The sequence below is a fragment of the Mesoplodon densirostris genome, chromosome 6 (genome assembly GCF_025265405.1).
Source record: "Mesoplodon densirostris isolate mMesDen1 chromosome 6, mMesDen1 primary haplotype, whole genome shotgun sequence".
Lineage (NCBI taxonomy): Eukaryota > Metazoa > Chordata > Mammalia > Artiodactyla > Ziphiidae > Mesoplodon > Mesoplodon densirostris.
The window spans coordinates 39,396,802-39,414,622 of record NC_082666.1 but is presented as its reverse complement, the minus strand read 5'-3'; the positions used below and the strand labels follow the sequence as shown (position 1 = coordinate 39,414,622).

The 17,821-nt window shown below is 41.5% G+C and overlaps 1 protein-coding gene across 7 annotated transcripts in view; it reads left to right on the top strand.

Annotated features, from left to right (window-relative positions):
* The window catches only part of ERCC6L2 (ERCC excision repair 6 like 2), a 139,854-nt gene extending 127,842 nt beyond the window's left edge, over window positions 1-12,012 (top strand). For all 7 annotated transcript variants that reach the window (XM_060101568.1, XM_060101564.1, XM_060101567.1 and 4 more), the window contains 2 exons: window positions 3,220-3,401; window positions 9,707-12,012. In XM_060101568.1, the coding sequence (XP_059957551.1) occupies window positions 3,220-3,401; window positions 9,707-10,679 (1,155 nt within the window). In that variant the 3' untranslated portion in view covers window positions 10,680-12,012. The remainder of the gene's footprint in view (window positions 1-3,219; window positions 3,402-9,706) is intronic.
* Window positions 12,013-17,821: the final 5,809 nt, after the last annotated feature.

The window sequence follows — 17,821 nt, the reverse complement described above, 5'->3', positions numbered from 1 at the left end:
GAATTTGTAAAACCAACTTGAGAAAAAAATGTATCTGTTCGAAATATGAGCTTTATAATGCTGCCAGGGTCAGAAAGACCCAGAGTAATCATGTAAATAATTGAAAATTTCCATGGCCTTGCATGCTTTCTCCATGGCTTCAGAAATTGCAGTATATGAGGTGGGAGTGTTCTTGGTTGGCCCCGTTCCTTCCCTTTCGGTTTACTCCCTTTATCCCCATGTAAACATTCCCATCCTTCCTTATAATAATGGATAATTATTTCTTGGGAATCATCAAAGATTATGAGCTATTTTATTAGGAACTTTTAACATTCACCTTGTTTTCTTGTGATGTAAAATAAATGCATCAAATCTCTTTCAAATTTATCTTTAAAGATCAACATTTCCCTCTCTTTATTAATGACGTTTTAAGCTTTAAGAAATGATGTCTTTGAGGAAAGTACTTTCAGCATTACTAACTGAAGCAAAGCCCTGGTTCAAAATGGCAACCTGGCATTTTGTGTTTGTCCATGTGAGTCACACTAGATTTTGAAGAAGTCAATTTCTTTTCATTAGAAATGGTTTGCTATTAAAGAACATATAATTATGTCTTTTGTTCAGTTTATCTCAATGAAATGAAGTTCAATATAAATTAAAGAGAGAAATGATTTATTTTAAAAACAGAAAAAACTAACAATGGAAGGGGGGGCTCAGCTTTTTTAAGCCCCTTAAGAGCAGGGGCCTCTTTGTATATGTAAATATTTTTCTTCTCAGCTGCATAGCATGATGGCAGGAACGTAATAGGTGCTTAGTAAATATTTGTGGAATGAAAGCCATTCCCTACCAACATTCAGTGATATGTGCCACTTCAATCCCATTGAACTCCTGTAAAAGAAAAAATCACTGTCTCATTGACAATTACTAATCTGTGTTTTGTAGTATTTGTATGCCTGCAAATTTCTTAAGTGATAGTTTAACTGGGTTTAGAATTCTAGGTTGACGGTTTTTTTCTCCCAGCATGTTGAAGATGCTCTCATTATCTTCTCTTGGTGGTGGTGATGGTAGTAGTGGTAATGAGAAGTCTGCCTTTAATTTGATTATTATTTCTTTGTGGGATAGCTTATTCTTCTCTGGTGGTTTTTAAGATATTCTCTTTATCTGTGATATAACAAGGTACAGATTTATTTTCATTTTTCACACTAGAGATTCTCCTATTTTAGTTTGAGGATTCAGGCCTTCTTCAGTTCTCTGCCATTACTTCTTTGACATTATCTCTTCCATTTTCTGTTCTCTTTCTAATATTTTAGAAATATTGTTATGTTTTCTGCCATGTCTTCTGTCTCTCAATTTTTCTTTCTAACCTTTCTTTCTTGTCTGTCTTCCTTTCTTCCATTCTTTCTTCCATTCTTTCTTTCTTTCCTTTCTTTCTTTCCTTTCTTTCTTCTTCCTTCCTTTCTTCCTTCCTTTCTTCCTTCCTTTCCTCCTTCCTTTCTTTCCTCCTTTCTTCCTTTCTTCCCTCCTTCCCTCCTTTCCTCCTTTCTTTCTTTCTTTCTTTCTTTCTTTCTCTCTCTCTCTCTCTCTCTCTCCCTCCCTCCCTCCCTCCCTCTCTCTCCCCAGCATTCTGAGTAACTTTACTCTACCAATTTATCAACTATCATTGTAAGGCTGTGTAGCCTGCTGCTTAACTCATATTTTAAGTTTGTTTCTATGTCTATTTTTTTTCAAACCTATATTTCTTTTCTAGAATTTGTATTTGGTTCTTTCTCAGATCTGGTATTTTACAATACCCAGTTCTTCCTTTATCTTTCTGGACATGCGAATGATTTAAAGTCTCTTTCAGATTGCTTTGTTATCTATAATTCCTCAGATATGGATTCTCACATTTGTTGTATCTGTCCACTTTCATGGCAGTGGGCTTTGTGTGTTCTTTATAATTTTTACCTGAACTCTTTTTCCCCCCGCCGCATTGGAATCACAAGCATTCTCTAGATTTAAAAAGTGTTCCTATGTTATATTTTTGTATTCACCCCTCATTGAGATCTATGGTTTTCACTGGTTCTGGGCCAGTTTTTTATGTTGGTTTTTAGCTTAAATTTTTACATACAATGCAAGTGCTACAAAATCAGATTCCACAAATGGCAGAGGCTGGGCATTCCATGTTTTCACCAGTGATTCTATCTAGAGTAACAAGGGAGCCTGTGTCTATCCTGTGCCCCCAGTTTGGGCTTTCCTAGCTTTAATTTGAAAACTGGATATCCATTTAATTCCTGCTGTGTTTTTATTTTGTTTGTTTGTTTTTTAATTCAGAGACTTAAATCATTTCCATTTTCCCTCTACACATGGAATCCTGCAGACTAGAATTTAGGACCCTATCCCTGGGGTTGCTGAGCTTCAGCTCCCACCTACCACTATGTTACTTGGTTTTGGCATCTAGAGATTTTCCTTTCTTACTTTTGAGCTCAAATATAATTTTGTTGTTGTTGTCAAATTGCATCCAATATTTCTGTTTTTTGAATAAGATGGGGACTTTCCACATACTCACCTTACCATTTTGTCGTGGAAAATGGAACCATACAGTTTAAAATTATTTTTTTCTTGACTCACTATTTTTAACAATTTGTGTTATGCAAGACACCCTTAGTCTGTAAAATAAATATGATTCTATCTGTAATTTCAACCACCTGTAGTTAACATCTTAACAATCACTAAGTAATTCTTGCAACCCACTGGAGATTGAAGTAGGGTTTACAAAACTAGTGTATTGCATTATTATATAAAGGTTGTTATTTCTTAAAAGTTTGACTGCTTATATAAGATTAAATAACTGAAAGTCTGCTTAATAATATTGAGAGAAATTACTGAATTAAAATTTTTAAATATCCCATTTTTATGCCATTATTTATATAATCATTAATTTTTATCCTTGTTTAGGAGAGTGGATGCCAGCATGTGTATCAGTATACCCATAGTCTTGACAGTAGAAACATCATACTACCATTGCTTTTATTGTATCTTTAAGAAAGGTATATCTTTAGCATATATCTTAAACAATGAAAAGAGAAACATCGCATTACTGCTGCAAGTAATATCTTTTAAAGATCTAACAAGATCTGACAGTGATATTACTTGGAGAATATGATATACTAGATTGTAAAGAATACTGGGAAAACGTAAGACAGTCTCCTTATTTGACCAAAAATGACTGTTTTTTCAGAGTTTTTGCTTTCATCCTTTTTTCAGACATATAAGGAAAAAATGAAGGGAGATACATCGACACATACAAAGGAATGCCAACAACCAAGTGAAGGCAGCATTTCCTTTCCCCTTTACATTTCACACCCTGTAAGCCAGAAGAAGAAAAATGTCTACCGAACAGGCCAGACCACCTTCATAATTGGAGAAACACCAAAAGGGATCCGCAGGTATGTCATCTATAACAACATTGGACTTTATGAATGATTCTCAAAAGAAATATAACTACCTAGTAAAATACACAAATTATTTGAATTTTAACTATACCTGGCATCTGAATATTTCAGAGAAATATGAATTTGTACACTTTAAAAAATAAATCCCAGAATTCCCTGGTGGTCCAGTGGTTAGAGCGCTTTCACTGCGGTGGCCTGGGTTCAGTCCCTGGTCGGGGAACTAAGATCCCACAAGCCATGCAGCACGGCCAAAAAAAAGAAAAAAAATCCCAAATGTTTTAGTGTTTTAAGAAGGCTAATCCCCAAATTGATAAAAAAAATGAAATTATTTTATATAAATGAAATACTTAAGTTCATTATATTCATTCACTCATTGAGTATTTATTGAGCATCTAATATGCACTCAGGCATTGTGCTAGGTGCTAAATATACAGTGTAAAAAAAGAGACAGAGAGCTTACAGTACAGTGGGATGGGGGTTGGCATCAAACCATAAAATTTTCAAAAGTAAAAAAACTTATAAATAAATAATTATAAAATGGTGTGTTATAGGAAGAAAGTAGACAGGCCTCCTTTATAGAGAATAATGGGATTAGGAGGGATATAACTCCCTTTCTACTAGGTAGTCAGGGAAGACCTCTCTATACGAGTGACATTTAAGTTAAGACCTGAAGGATAATGAAGCAAAGAACCAAAGTAACTTTCTGAAGAGGGAGGAGGTTTTGAGAGAAGACTGGTATACTTAGTGCATAATAAATCAAGCAGAGAATGGCATGAGATGAAGGCAGAGACATAGATGGGGCTGGAGCATGCCAAGCCTTGTAGATTATAGAAAAGAATTTGGATTTTGTTCCAACTGCAGTAGAAAGCTGTTGAAGCATGACATGATCTGATGTATGTTTCTAAAAGATTTTTCCAGCTTCTGCATGGAAGAGGGCAGAGTGGACTAGGGGAAACCATAAGGAACTAGGTGATGGTAGTTTGCAATAGAGTAGTTGCCATGGAGACAGAGCTGAATGGATAAATTCAGTTTGATGTTGAACTGGTTTTTGGGAAGGGGTGAAGACAGGATTACTCCCAATTTTCTGCCTTAAGCAGCAGACTGGATTCACTGAATGGGGAAAACTGGGAGAGACACACGTTTGGAGTAAAAAAAAAAAATCAAGAGTTCTCTTTTGCTCATATTAAATTTGAGGATATAGGGAAATGTCACATGGGCAGTGGATATGCTACTCTGAGATTTGGAGACGGGAGGTCTAAATTTGGAAATTATCAGCATAGAGATTATAAATAGATTACAGATAGTTTTTATAGCCATAGACTGTGTGAACAGCTTAGGAACAGAACACAGAGAGGAGAGGAGAAGCCCCAGTACTGAGCCTGGAGAGTGACTGTGGCCTACTGGGTAGGAGGCCCAGTGCAAGGTCCTAAAGTCCAACACAAGTGAGAGTTTCGAAAAGGAGGGAACACTTAACTTTATTGACTGCTGCTGAGAACCAGAATCAGAAGAAGTGGGAAAGCCCCTGGAGCTGAAGAACTCTTTGGTCACCTTTCCATGAGCAGTAGAAGTAGGCAGATGCCAGGGTGAGGTGGGCAAGCAGTGAAAGGGCAAGCCCCTGGGACTGCTCCTTAAGTTTGGATGTGGAAACTAGCAGTAGCTGGAGAGCATTGTGGGATGAAGTGTAGTTTGTTTTTAAGTTGGGAAGATAATAGAACCTGTTTGTGTGTTGAGGAAAAAGACTAATAGGAAAAAAAGAGATCATGCCAGAGAGGTAATAACAGAAAAAGTGAAGTCCTGGAGGCAGGAGAGGGTGGGATCCAGACCACAGGCAAAGGTCTAGCCTTTGAGAAGTATTAAGAGAAAGGGATAAAGAAGGGCACAGATACAGTGATATTTCCTCAATTAATTGAGAATTAAAGTCATCAGTACAGAGGGAAAGAGATTTGGGGAGAGAGAAATTATGAAAGAAGTCATTAGTGGAAGTCATAAAGTGGGAAAGCAAGCTTAGTGGGGCTAGACTTCCTGGGTGATGTTAAGTTCCTATTTGAGAGTAATTCCAGTAAAACCATCTGTGCAGTTGTGCAGACTGCATTCAACAAGCTTCAGTTGTTCAGTTGCAGACACAGAATAGGGAAACAGCTGAGTTTTACCAGGAGAAGGAGAGAAAAGCAAAGAAGCTAAAGGATGTTTGCAAAGAAGCGATTATAAAATCGAACATAAGCTGGAAAAGGGGAGGCTGATGTTAGTGAGAAAGCAAGGGTATATTCCAGCATTGTTGTCACTGGGATAATTGAGCAGTTGAACTGGAGCATGATATGATTGAATTCAGGGATTTGGAGGATGTGCAGTTAATGGTAATGGCATTAGTGGTATATGACTTTGGGAATAGGGGCCTAACATGGAATCAAGTCTGTGGAGGTGAGGTCAAGAAACTGGTGGGCCAGGAGTTGGGTGGGACATCCACATGGATACTGACGTTATCAAGAATGACGGCAGGAGATGGGAAAGGAAGCAACATTAATCCAGGATCTTGAGTGTTCAGTCACTATCAGGAAGCAACTAGACAGTCAGTTAACAAGGTGGGGTGGGGGCGAGAATGGTTAAGCTGGATAGCATAAACCTTAAAGAGGGGAAGGAGTTTTTAAGAAAAAATGATCTGGAAGCAGCAATGGGAAGCATGAACTCTGAGGTTTAAGGATATGAGGTATAAGATCTTGACTTGTGAGGGCTGCAGTGGGGAGGCAGTATCAGGAGGAGACAGAGGGCCCCTTGGGCAGAAGACACAGGAGAGTTAGTAGATCATAGCCTGGTTCCAGGGGCACCGAGGAATGGTCTGGCAGGATGGGGGATTGGATTAGATCAGGGATGTAGAGACTAGCAGGGGCATGAGAAGCCAGTGGTTATGTGTAACTGAGAAGTAGTGACTGAGGTAAGCAGGGAGAGGAGGCGCGGTCCAGTTGGTCCTGATGACTTCTACGTACGATAGGAAAATGGTGGTTGCTCTGCATGTTCCAGATGCTTCCCTCAGGTTTTGGCAACTCCCAGGCAACCTGTCCCTTAGCTCCTGGGGTGCTGGTGTGGCCGATTGGAGCACGCCTCTCAGCTGCCCACCGTTGCCCACAAAGGTGAACACCCCACACTGCTATAGCAACACAACTCCTCACAAACAGATTTACAACAATGATTTTGGGTAAATTGCAGGTAATTTTCTTTGGGCAATTATTTTTGCTAGGAGACCAACCATATACATTTCACCAGTCTTTAAGCACAAGTGTCTTATCTAACCCTTTAGCACTGTATATAAAAATAAAAGTATTAACAGTGATTAGTTTTTGCCTCTTTTTTTATTCTCTACTTATCCTAGGGATAAATGCCGCATGCTAAGTACAAAGGTGAAGGGTGTCTAATATTAGAATGCCGACATCTGAACTAGGGATCGGTGTCCAAACTGCTAGCACCTCTTTCCTGCTAACCATCCTACTTGATGTGAATCAAGAATCTGTACTATGCTGTAGCCCCATGGATTATCTGAATGAAGTTTCAATCCTACCTTCACTTCAGAAAGCTTAGGCAAAAAGAACATGGTTTTAGCTGTGTTCCATCCCTTCTCCTTCAGTTCCTCGAGAAAAAAGGAGAAAAATTGAATTTTTTCCGTGATACATAAATACTCTTGATACACTTGCTGAAAGACTGAAAGATACCTAACTTTGATTTCCTTTGCCCCACCACTGCCCCTTTCTCTAAATGGATTATGAGTGTCTACAAAATTTTCTTCACAAACTGGTGGCTAGCTTATATCCCCTGGTTGTACCTTGCAATTCGTTGAGTGTTTAGAAAGACCAAGAATTACAAAAGCAAGTTTAGAAGGCAAAAATAAAATGAATTGTAATCATAGCTCATCCTGTAAAGGGCAACCACACAGCCCAGTTTACTTGCATACTACTCGGGTAGAATAAGGTCTGAAGCACCTCTCCTCCCAGAGGTGACAGATTTGCAGGGTCATGGGTGAGTTCAGCACAGCAAAGGTGAAAGTACTTTGGCAACTGCTGAAACACTACCAAGTCTTGGATGAATAAAAGACATCAGCCTGTAACCCCGCCAATAACTTAATCTTCACAGCACAAATATTTATGAGAAAGGCCATGAAAATGATTCAGAGATGATTAATAAACAAAATAATGACACTTCATTACTTCATGTGAAGTTAAAACTGGAACCTTTTAAGAACATACTTGTTGTTTTCCAACAAAGAACATTGGCCATATCCAGGACAGAAATTTGGAAACTTGTTTTTGTGTTATTAACTATTCTGTTGGCAATGAGAGTGGCTGTTGATCAGGCATAGATAGTACCTGGATTTGGAACAAGTAACAGGACCAGTGTGGTGAGGACTAGAAGCCAGCGTACTCATCTGAAGCCACAAAAGAAAGTCATGAATTTGCAGCATGGATTGCCACTAAAATCAAAGGAAACACAAACTTTATATAACCTGGTCTGAGTGGCAAAAATAATAGTGGCTTTAAATAAAGCTCCTGGTTACATACATTTAAAAAAATCATTTTTTATCTTCGGGATTCTCTGTTGTATACAGGATAAAATTCAAACTTCTGAAATTGGCATACGGATCCCCTCATGATTTTCAGCCTTTTTCTTGGCTGATTCTCCTGCCCCTATGTGCACCAAGTCTTCTTGGAACTGGGCCCATGCACGTTCCCTCTCTCCCTAGAAGGCTTCCTGGCTCATCTTTACCTGACTGGCTTGTGGTGACAGCAGAGAAGCCTTCCCTGCCACCTTGCCCACTACCAATCACTGGCTTAGGTACCCCTTCTGTGGATGCCAACAGGGTGCTGTATTCACCTCCATCATGGGGTTTATTACTCCCTTCTGGTTTGATTTTCATGTATCTGTCTCCCCCAACTAGGCAATAAACCCCTTGAAGACAGGGAACTGGGGTTTGTTCACTGTTGTATAGTTTCTTTTACAGTGCCTAGCAAATAAGAGGGCTCTATAAATATTTGTTGAGTGGATAAATGCATGTTGTAAGGAAATATTATATAAAAATAGATATAATTCTACAATTCGGGGACTTTTAATCGTACGCTGCAGCACTATCTATGGCTTTTGTTTAAAAGAACATTTATAAGCATTGGGCTCTCCTGACTCATGGCCTAAACTCAGCATCAGCAAACCAATACCCTCTTAGCCCGTCTTAGTCTGCTCGGGCTGCTATAACAGAATGCCACAGACTGCGGCTTAAAAGACAGAAATTTACTTCTCACAGTACTGGAGCCTGGGAAGTCCAAGATCAGGGTGCCAGCTGATTTGGTTCCTGGTGAGAGCTCTCTCCCTGGCGTGCAGATGGCCACCTTCTCACTGTGTCCTTTCATGGCAGAAAGAGAGCTCTCTGGTTACTTTTTATGACCTCTTTTAACCTTAATTACCTCCTGAAGGCCCCATCTCCAAATACAGTCACACTGGGGTTTAGGGCTTCAACTTCTGAATTTTGGGGGAGGCTACAGTTCAGCCCATAGAACCCTCACCTAGGGAAAGGAGCAGAGTCTAGTGCCCAGGGTTCCTAGACAGCTTTTCCACTTCCAGCTTAGCAGGGTTTCAGAAGGCTCATTTCCTCACACATGCATCTAACAGCTTTTATTAATATCTTATACTAAGACTGAAACGCATTTCTTCAAATAGCATCTGACTATAGTTTAGCTATCTATACTGAAGTCAGATCAATACTGAAAAAGAATCTAGGTTTATCAGTTTAGAACTTGCCCTTAGGCTCATCAAAAAGTTGTGTGAAATTTCTATATTGTATCGATATTTGTGGAAGGAGAAAAGAGGAGATAGATGAAAAAAATTCCTGTCTTAATTTTTCAACATTTTCTCTTTTCTATTTAAGACCCTTCTTTGACAGTTTTATTTCATGGATCTTGAGTGCAATATAGATTTCCAAATACAGATTATATAAATTATGATTCTCATGTAAGTCTTAAATTGGCTGACTGGAGTAGCAGCATGCTGGGATCACACAATTCCCAGGAAATACCTGATAGTATAAGTCAGAATAACTTAAAAAGCTGGTAATTTCATGAGCTAGAATTTTTTTTCAGTAGTATAAGGAAAGAGATCACATTCTCCTAAGTGCAAAATGCATGGTCATTATGGAATTAAGCTAATACATGCTAAAGGAATATGCTTACATTGCTTTGTTGCTACATAGCATAACACTGAAGACAAGCTCTTTAAAAATAAAATGTAATAAAAATAACCACTGATTTTGTTCATTAAATCTTCAGAAAACAATTTGAAGAAATGGCTTCTTATTTTAAGTTGTCTTCTGTAAAGGAATTTGGTAAACACATAACTAATGCCACATCAGAAGAACGACAGAAAATGCTAAGAGACTTTTATGCTTCTCAGTATCCAGAGGTAAAAGAATTTTTTGTGGATTCCCCCTCAGAATTCATTAAATCTGCCTATGAGGAAGGAGAGAGAGTCAGGAATCTGTCTGAAAAAAGAGAGTCTCTTATAAAAGAAAGGGTGTCAGATTCTGTAACTTTGTCATTTAAAAATTGTACCAAAAATTTTTCTCAAATTTGCAGCCCAAAAATATATAAAGAAAAATCAATTAAGTTTCGAAATCACAGTTTCTATAGAGAAGAGTTGCTTTCTAATTATGTGGAAACTAAGAAATTACCTGTAAGCTCTACCCAAAAGACGAACAATGGGAAAAACAGCCAAGCATCCAAAGATACTGTAGCATCCTGTTTCCTGAACAGTAAGTCTGGAGCGTATAAGTTGGAAAAGTTGGAAAATACCATGAAAAACCGACAGGATCTCACAGGATTGGGTGTTTCAAGAAATGGACCCTTTTTCAAAGTGGAAAACAAAAAGATAGAAAGTCCAGTGTTAGAAAACACTTCTGTGGTAAGCTTACTTGGTGACACCTCTATTCTTGATGACCTCTTTAAAAGTCACGGGAACAGTCCCACACAACTGCCAAAGAAAGTTCTTTCAGGGCCCATGGAGAAAGCAAAACAGAGACCAAAAGATTTCTGGGACATCTTGAATGAACAGAATGACGAGAGTCTTAGTAAACTCACCGACTTGGCAGTAATAGAGACTCTGTGTGAAAAAGTGCCTTCTGCTGCATCCTCCAAAAGGAAAGAGGATCTTGAAGCTCCTCTTTGGAAATCAAATGAGAAATTTTTGTGGAAAAAATTTAACTCCAGTGATACAGATGAAAGCACAACTAATACACAAGAGTAATACATAAACACACAAATAAATTACTACAACCAATGAACTTCTGCCATCAATGTTTACAACACTGTATTCCACACTGATTATGTTACACAGTTGTCAACATATATTTTTAATAAACTCTTGCTCTAAGGTTTTCTTTTTAAGTCTAAAATGTTATCATGTATTGGTTTTCCTTGATAGCTGATTTGATCTTTAAAAAAAAATACGTATTATAGTATAAACCTCTTTTATGAAATGGAAAATATTCTGGATTTGTTATCAGGAGACCTGGGGTATGTCTCTTATTGTATAATTATATGACCTTAGATAAGTCATTTAGGCTGGTGTGCAGCCATTTCCTAATATGAAAGATGAAGGGCCTGAACTTGATCCACGAGTGTCCTTCCAGTTTAAAAAAGCTTTGTTTCACTCTCCTAGATTCCTTAAGTCATAGGCCAAATTATGGTCACCCCCCAAATCAAATGTATACTAATGAGTTTCTTTCTTACTACCATTTGGAAAATTATTAACTGTTTTATTTTCCCTCAGTATCATGTACTACTATTAAGAAATTATTTATACAAAAGTAATAACTAGTACTGAATACATGATGTATATTAAAATAGTAAGCTTATAAACTGCTCAAAATCAAAGGGTTAAGTTGTATAACTTTATGATATATGATACTGAAGTCATACAGGTTTTATCATTAGCCACAGAACACCAATGCGTCAACTTTTTGTACAACTATATAAAGCTTTGTATAGTACTTTTGCACTTTTTTAAGTATGAGTAAATGAGTAAACATTTGATTTTATTTAAAACTCTTATATTTTGTTGAACTTAACTTATATAGTTTATAACCAATGAGTATGTGCTTGTTGTTGGATTCACTTATTTGGAAGCATTCACTCAGCCCCTATGGGTGCTGTGCTAGGAGCTCGAGATGTACAGGTGAGGCACTGCTACCAGTAAAACAAAGGAAACCATGTGTATAAAGAGTCGGGTCTGTAAAGCCCCTGGCATCATGCCTGGCACATGGTAGCAGGACCTGAGGCTTCTACTGACCCACAGGCAGATACACTGTGGCAACTTTCCCTCAGTTGAACCGGCAGGGCTATGATGGGAGGAAATGTCCAGAAAATAGCAGTGAACCAGGAAATTATGGTGCTCAGAGATCACTGTGAATTGTTACTGTATTGAGGGGAGGGGGCCTTTGGAGTACCCAGCCATCGCAGTGTGGAGCCATTGCTCAGAAATGGGGAAAAAAAGAAAGAAAATCTTTTCTTAAGGGACTGAATGGCCAAGTATGTTTTTCTCTAGGGCAGTGCTGAGAGCTGTGAAATATATATTATTTCATGACCCAGTACATGTGTTAATAAATATATATGAATGAAATAAAATGTTTATGAAATAATATTTACCCTTAAGGCATGCAACATATTTTGGTATTTTCTCTTCTGTTGCACTTTTGGCTCTTGTGTATGTATGTTTTTTAATGCTTTCATCACCCACTAAGTTGATTTCATGACCCACTAATGACTGGGAACCACAGTTCAAAAATTTTCTGTTTTAGGTTATATAGACTTAGTCTTTTTTTCTTTTTTCTTTTTTTTTTTTTTTTTTGCTGCTCGCAGCTGAATTGTGTCCAGACTTATTAGATGCTACATTTCACCACCAGGATCTTGCTACAAAATGAATGTGCTGTGCAGTGTGTGATAGACTTGACATATAAATGTTGTTAGACTGCTGTGGGGTCAGCTGTACGAGGAGCTCAGAAAGAAAGTAGATACATCTTCATCTCAGTTTATATATCAGACAGTAGGGTTCAGTCATTTTAATCAAAGTATATCTTTCATAAAATAAAGTACCTTTTAATTTTCTTACATACACATGACCTTAGAAACATAAAATGATGTTCATACAAATATTAGCTCTCTACTCTTCAAATGTAATTAAATGCTATTTAATTTTAGATTTTTATCAGTGCTGGTCAAAATGGGAGCAAAAGTACAGATCTGGAGTTTAAAAATCAGTTTCCAACAAATGTCAGTGAAATGTTTGTCATAATTATCATGTAGGAATGGTTTGCCAAGCAGAGTATGAGGTTCAGTATAGAAAGGAGCCAGTCAGAACGTTCCAGAAGGGTAACTGTAAGGGTTCACCTTCCTTGCAGTGGAGCAGTGGGAAGATTTGGTTCAACTATTGATGAATGTGAGAACAAACACTGTAATAATCCTTCCTTCCCCACTACACTAGTGTCACGCCACCAAGTTCTGCCAACTAAGAAGGTGACCACAGGCAAATCCCAGGGTTTCTTTCAGCCTCAGTTTCCCCTTTAAATTTGAGGTGGACCGGATCAGTAGTGTTCAAGCATTTTTTTCAGCAAACGAACTCGACCGTAATTAGAGGCTCAATTATTTATAACAATTAAAATGGAGCTCTGTTGATTCAAGCAGCACCACTGTGGCTCCATGGAGCATTAGTTTGAAAACGACAGGGATGAGATCATTGCTAAAAAAAATCTTCCAACTTCAAGTTTCCATGATTCTATTTGCCACAATCTGTATTTTTTTACTTCTCTTCCAAGCAACAATAGAGTTTCTGGCTGCTAGCACTCAAAACATAATTATCAATATTGGAAACTGAGGCAAGATACTGTGAGACCGTTGCACTTGAACTCTTCAGAGTTCCCTTCAAGCCCTGAAACCACTTCTTTGAGTAAATTAACATCATCTGCAAGCAGTGCAGCTGCCCCTAAGTGTTCAAGGGGACAGAGCCTTAGTTTGCAGAGATGAGTTGGTGATACACTTTTCATCAATCCATAGAAAATGAGAAAGCCAAGGACAGTATAGGGTTGTTTTTAAAGTTGAATGTGCAGTTTTAAGATTCTGAAGTTATCCTTCCTTTATGATATAAAATAGTCATCTTTTATGAAATGATAGCATATCATAGTTTTTCACTTATTTCATTGTCCTTACTTGATATAAAAGTTGATAACCATATGTCAGTTCCCAAGTTTCGACATTTACTAGTCTATAAAATCTAAAAGAATGGGTTCGCTGCCTGCCTCAAAGGTCACTTTTCACATATGAGGCAATAGAGCTCCACGGTCACTATGTCATAAACCCAGTTAACAGTGGGTCTAGAACCCACCAAGGATGTCAGTGAACCTATAAGATGCATCTGCCTTCAAAGAGCCCAGAGTGCAGAGCCTTTTTTAGGCTCCTCACCTAATTCTCATTTAATCATCACTGATGTGATCTTCTTTCCCAGTTCTGTCCCCACCTTCTTTTGCAAAGCATCCTCCACCCAGCGCTTCTGGGGGGCCTTAAAGGGAAGGTTCGAAAGCTGAGGAACAGGTCTTGGTACTGGTGACAGTGCATTTGCCCTGGGTGACAGCCCCATGCACTGCCCTGTCTCCACACCTCCCCCAGTGCCGGCTCCATGTGGTGTTTGTGGCAGGTGGAAAGAACACCATTGCCTCACAGGATCTTGCAGAGTATTAAGTACGAAAACAGCCACTTGGGTGTTTACTCTCTGCCCCTAGGGGGAGAGACTCAGACTGACCTTCCCTTCAGAAGTCCAAGTCTGTGTGGTCCCCAGCCCTGAAGTGGCAAGTCAGAACTACCTGCAGAGGCTTTTCCACACACAGGTGCCCAGGTCCCTCCCCAGAAGATTCTAGTTCAGAAGGTCTAGGATTCAGCATAGATGCCCATTTTTATTTTCACAATAATTCTGATATGTTAATGTTTTGTCTGAGACTTTGTTGCTGGACAGGACTCACTTGACCTCTCCAGTGAGCCCCCAACCCACGTGAAACCAGTGGACATGCAACTGAGCTCACGCTGGAGCCATCCTGTATTTTTTTTAGGCCCCAAAGTGGTTGTTACGTTTCCATAAAAATACCCACACACAGAATTGTTTCTCTGATTAAACTTTACCAAAAGTACTTTATTTATTTATTTTTACTGTAGGTTAACAGTTTTTGTGGTAATATTTATCCCCTAAATTTCCAAATTTAAGACCAATCTTATTTCTATGAGCATGATGCCCTTATGTCACTGACATGGATAATGCCCAATGGACATTCTTGGTTTTGTACTGCTTTCTTTCTCTCATAGTTAAAAATCAAGAATGCCTCTTTCTACAGATGTCTTTTTGGGCCCCTTCCTCTCATTGAAAGAAATAACTGAAACTCAATTTATATTGTTTATATATTTAAGCAAGGGGGAAGGTGCATCTTGGATGTATAGGAAATCTTGGAATTTCCTAGACATCTCTAAGGAAACTCCAGTGAGTCCTCTTGTCAAATAGGAGTTTTTGTCCCCCTCCCCATATCTTTTGACTTTGGGTTTTTCTTTATTTTTTGTAAAGTGAGGCATGCCTCTGGACTGAAAGATGGACTTCAAAAGAAGCCTCCTAATAGCTAATTCATATATATTTTCTTCTTTCCTAAAGCCATTATAAAAGTATTGATAAAAACAAAATATCAAAATTTTTCAAAACATAAATGTCAACATGTGGTCATGGGAACTTCTGACTTTCCATGATCAGAGTCCGCCTGCCCTGCCCGTCTGCCACCGTCCTCGTCCTCACTATGCTTCCAACAGTCAACTCTGTCTCACTGTATCAGCCAGTACTCACCGCCTTCCTGACCCAGTGACAATGCCCTATGTGGCCTCCCTTCAGCACTGCCTGGCAAAACCCCAGGTTTTTTCCAGGTCAGTCCTTACCCACCCCTCCCTGTCCCCAAGCATCCTGCTCAGCAGTTATCAATGGAGCCCCCAATGCCCTGCCCAGCAACCTAATAGCTTCCCCTCCTCGATCAGCTTTCCTCACTTCCCGCAAACACTACATCAAACCTGCATCTCAGATTTCTTAACTCCCCAGTTTCCCTATTTAGTAGACACCTCACCCTCCGGCTTCACATATCGGGAAATGCCATCAGCAGAGGAGCTCTGAATGTCATATTTGGGACACTGCAGAGGCCCTATCACCAGGCAAGTCAACCCCAGAGGCAGCAATTCACTGACCTCCCATGAAAAGGGAAAACCAACCAGTTCGTGGGGCCCTTGCAGAGGTGCCATTCACCACCCGAAATGGCCCAGAGCTGCCACACTGCCCTGAAAGGCATAACAGCTTCTATAGTCCTAAAAGACACCCTAGGGCACAGCAGTGTGCTGGGGGATGTTGGGGAGGACAGCCAGGTCTCAGGAAGATTGGAGTGTCCCCTAGGTAGGTATGTGGGTAAGGGAACAAGAGCCACCAAGGAACCCAGGCACAAATGATGGGTGCTCTCTGAGTGAAGCATGAATTGGGCTGGAGTGATAAGAGAAGGTCACCCCCAAATTCTGGAGATGGGTTGGTGGCCAGACCTGAAAGAATGGGAATGCCAGAACATCACTTCCTCCCTTGGTCTTTAAAACCCCAAATGAGCAGGAACGTGGGCCTAGTAGAGAAGTTGGAGCTTTGGACTGCCAAACATAAAAATGCTTCTGACGACTAACCTAACCTCCAAAATATGTAAGAGGGGCGGGGGACAAAAGGGCGGAGGGGGAGACTGAGAGCTCGGGTGTTAATGACTGCAAGTCCTGAGTGTAGGGGGACTGGCAGCACCTCGCAGATTTCCGTCTCTGGGCAAAGGGGAGGCTGATTGGCTTTTCCTCCCTCGCCTGTTACTCTGTGGGATGGTGTCGGGCACATGGAGCCGCGCTGCGGCTTGCGGTGCGGGTTAGGACGGCGGACCCAAGCGCGAGCGCGCACTCTGCTCTGCCCCTCGCCCCCGCTTTTCCCCGGCCCTGCACTCCCTTTCCCAGGAGCGCTGTCGGGGAATCCACCTTACTCCCGGCTCCGCCTTCCCATCCCGCCCGGCAGGCAAATATTAGAGAGTGTATGTAGAAATTGCTTCAAGTAAATCTCATGTGAATTTTCCTCAGCGAGTTTCCAGAAGGCCACCCGCCGCTTCTGAGGATCATCGCTGGAAACCCCCGCTGCTGTGCCACAAAACGGGAGAGGGGATTCACCGCCCCCAAGCAGGGGAGACAATCTGTTACTCCGAATCAGGTTTATTTTCTCCTTTGGGGGGAAAAAAGAAGGAAAGCTAATTAAATTACGCTCTGGCTGTATTGATGGAAAACATGAAAGCAAACTGCAGGGACTTGCGCCTCGAGGGCGCGTGATCTTCCACTAGCCGCAAGCCTCAGGAAAGTCCCCGAGCCCCTCTGTGCGCAGGAAACGATGGGTGGCCGATCTTCACCGCGCCCCGGGGTCTCGTCCACCGCGGAAAGTGAGGCAAGGAAGGCGGAGGGGCGGCCCTTTGTGGGGTCCTGCTTACCCTCGAGCTTCGGGTGCAGGGAGCGCTTGATAATCCCCAACCCTGGTCTGGGGGACCAGGCGGGAGCTTGCGACCCCGCCGGGGACAGAGAGGGGCGAGGGATGTGGGCTGGCGGCGGCGTGAATGCCCCCCGCGCGCACACGCCACAGCTGCGCGCAGCCCTCGATCGCCCAGCACGCAGACACCGCTCGGGCCGGCGGGGTCAGCACTCTGCGGGCTGTGAAAGGCGAGACCCTCTGCCGGCCGCGCCGGGGCTGGGGGATCCAGCCGAGAGGGGCTCCTCCCCGCCGCCCGCGCCCTTCCCGCCCTGGCCGCGGAGGGCGCGCGGCCACCGGGTGTGAAGGGCGACGGTTTCTGCGGTCTGGCTGGCGGCCGGCTGAAAAATCAGCCTCAGCTTGATCCCCCAGCGCGTCTAACCGAGGTCAAGCAAAGCAGGAGGGCGGAGGCGCCAGGGAGGTGGGCGGAATGGGAGCTCTGACTGAGGACGGTGAGGTGCGGAGGGAGGGAGGAAGGAAGCCAGCGACTAGATGGAACTCCTCCTGGCGGGTCCCAAGCTCGGTACCTGCGAGTGCCCCTGGGCGGCTCGTCCGGCACACCCGACTGCCGCGAAGCCGACGGTCCGGGGAGGAAATCGGGCCTAGCACCTACTTGCACAGCACCTAGACCAGAGCCAGCTGCTCCAGGAAGCAGGCCCCCAACGTGCAAAAATACTCCACCTTCTGCCCTAACTCCATCCTGCACTTCCCGCCTCCTCTGGGCCTGCTGCTTGTCCCAAACCGCACGTGTTGCACCCCCACCACCACCCCCGCCCAAGATCGTCCCTGCACCT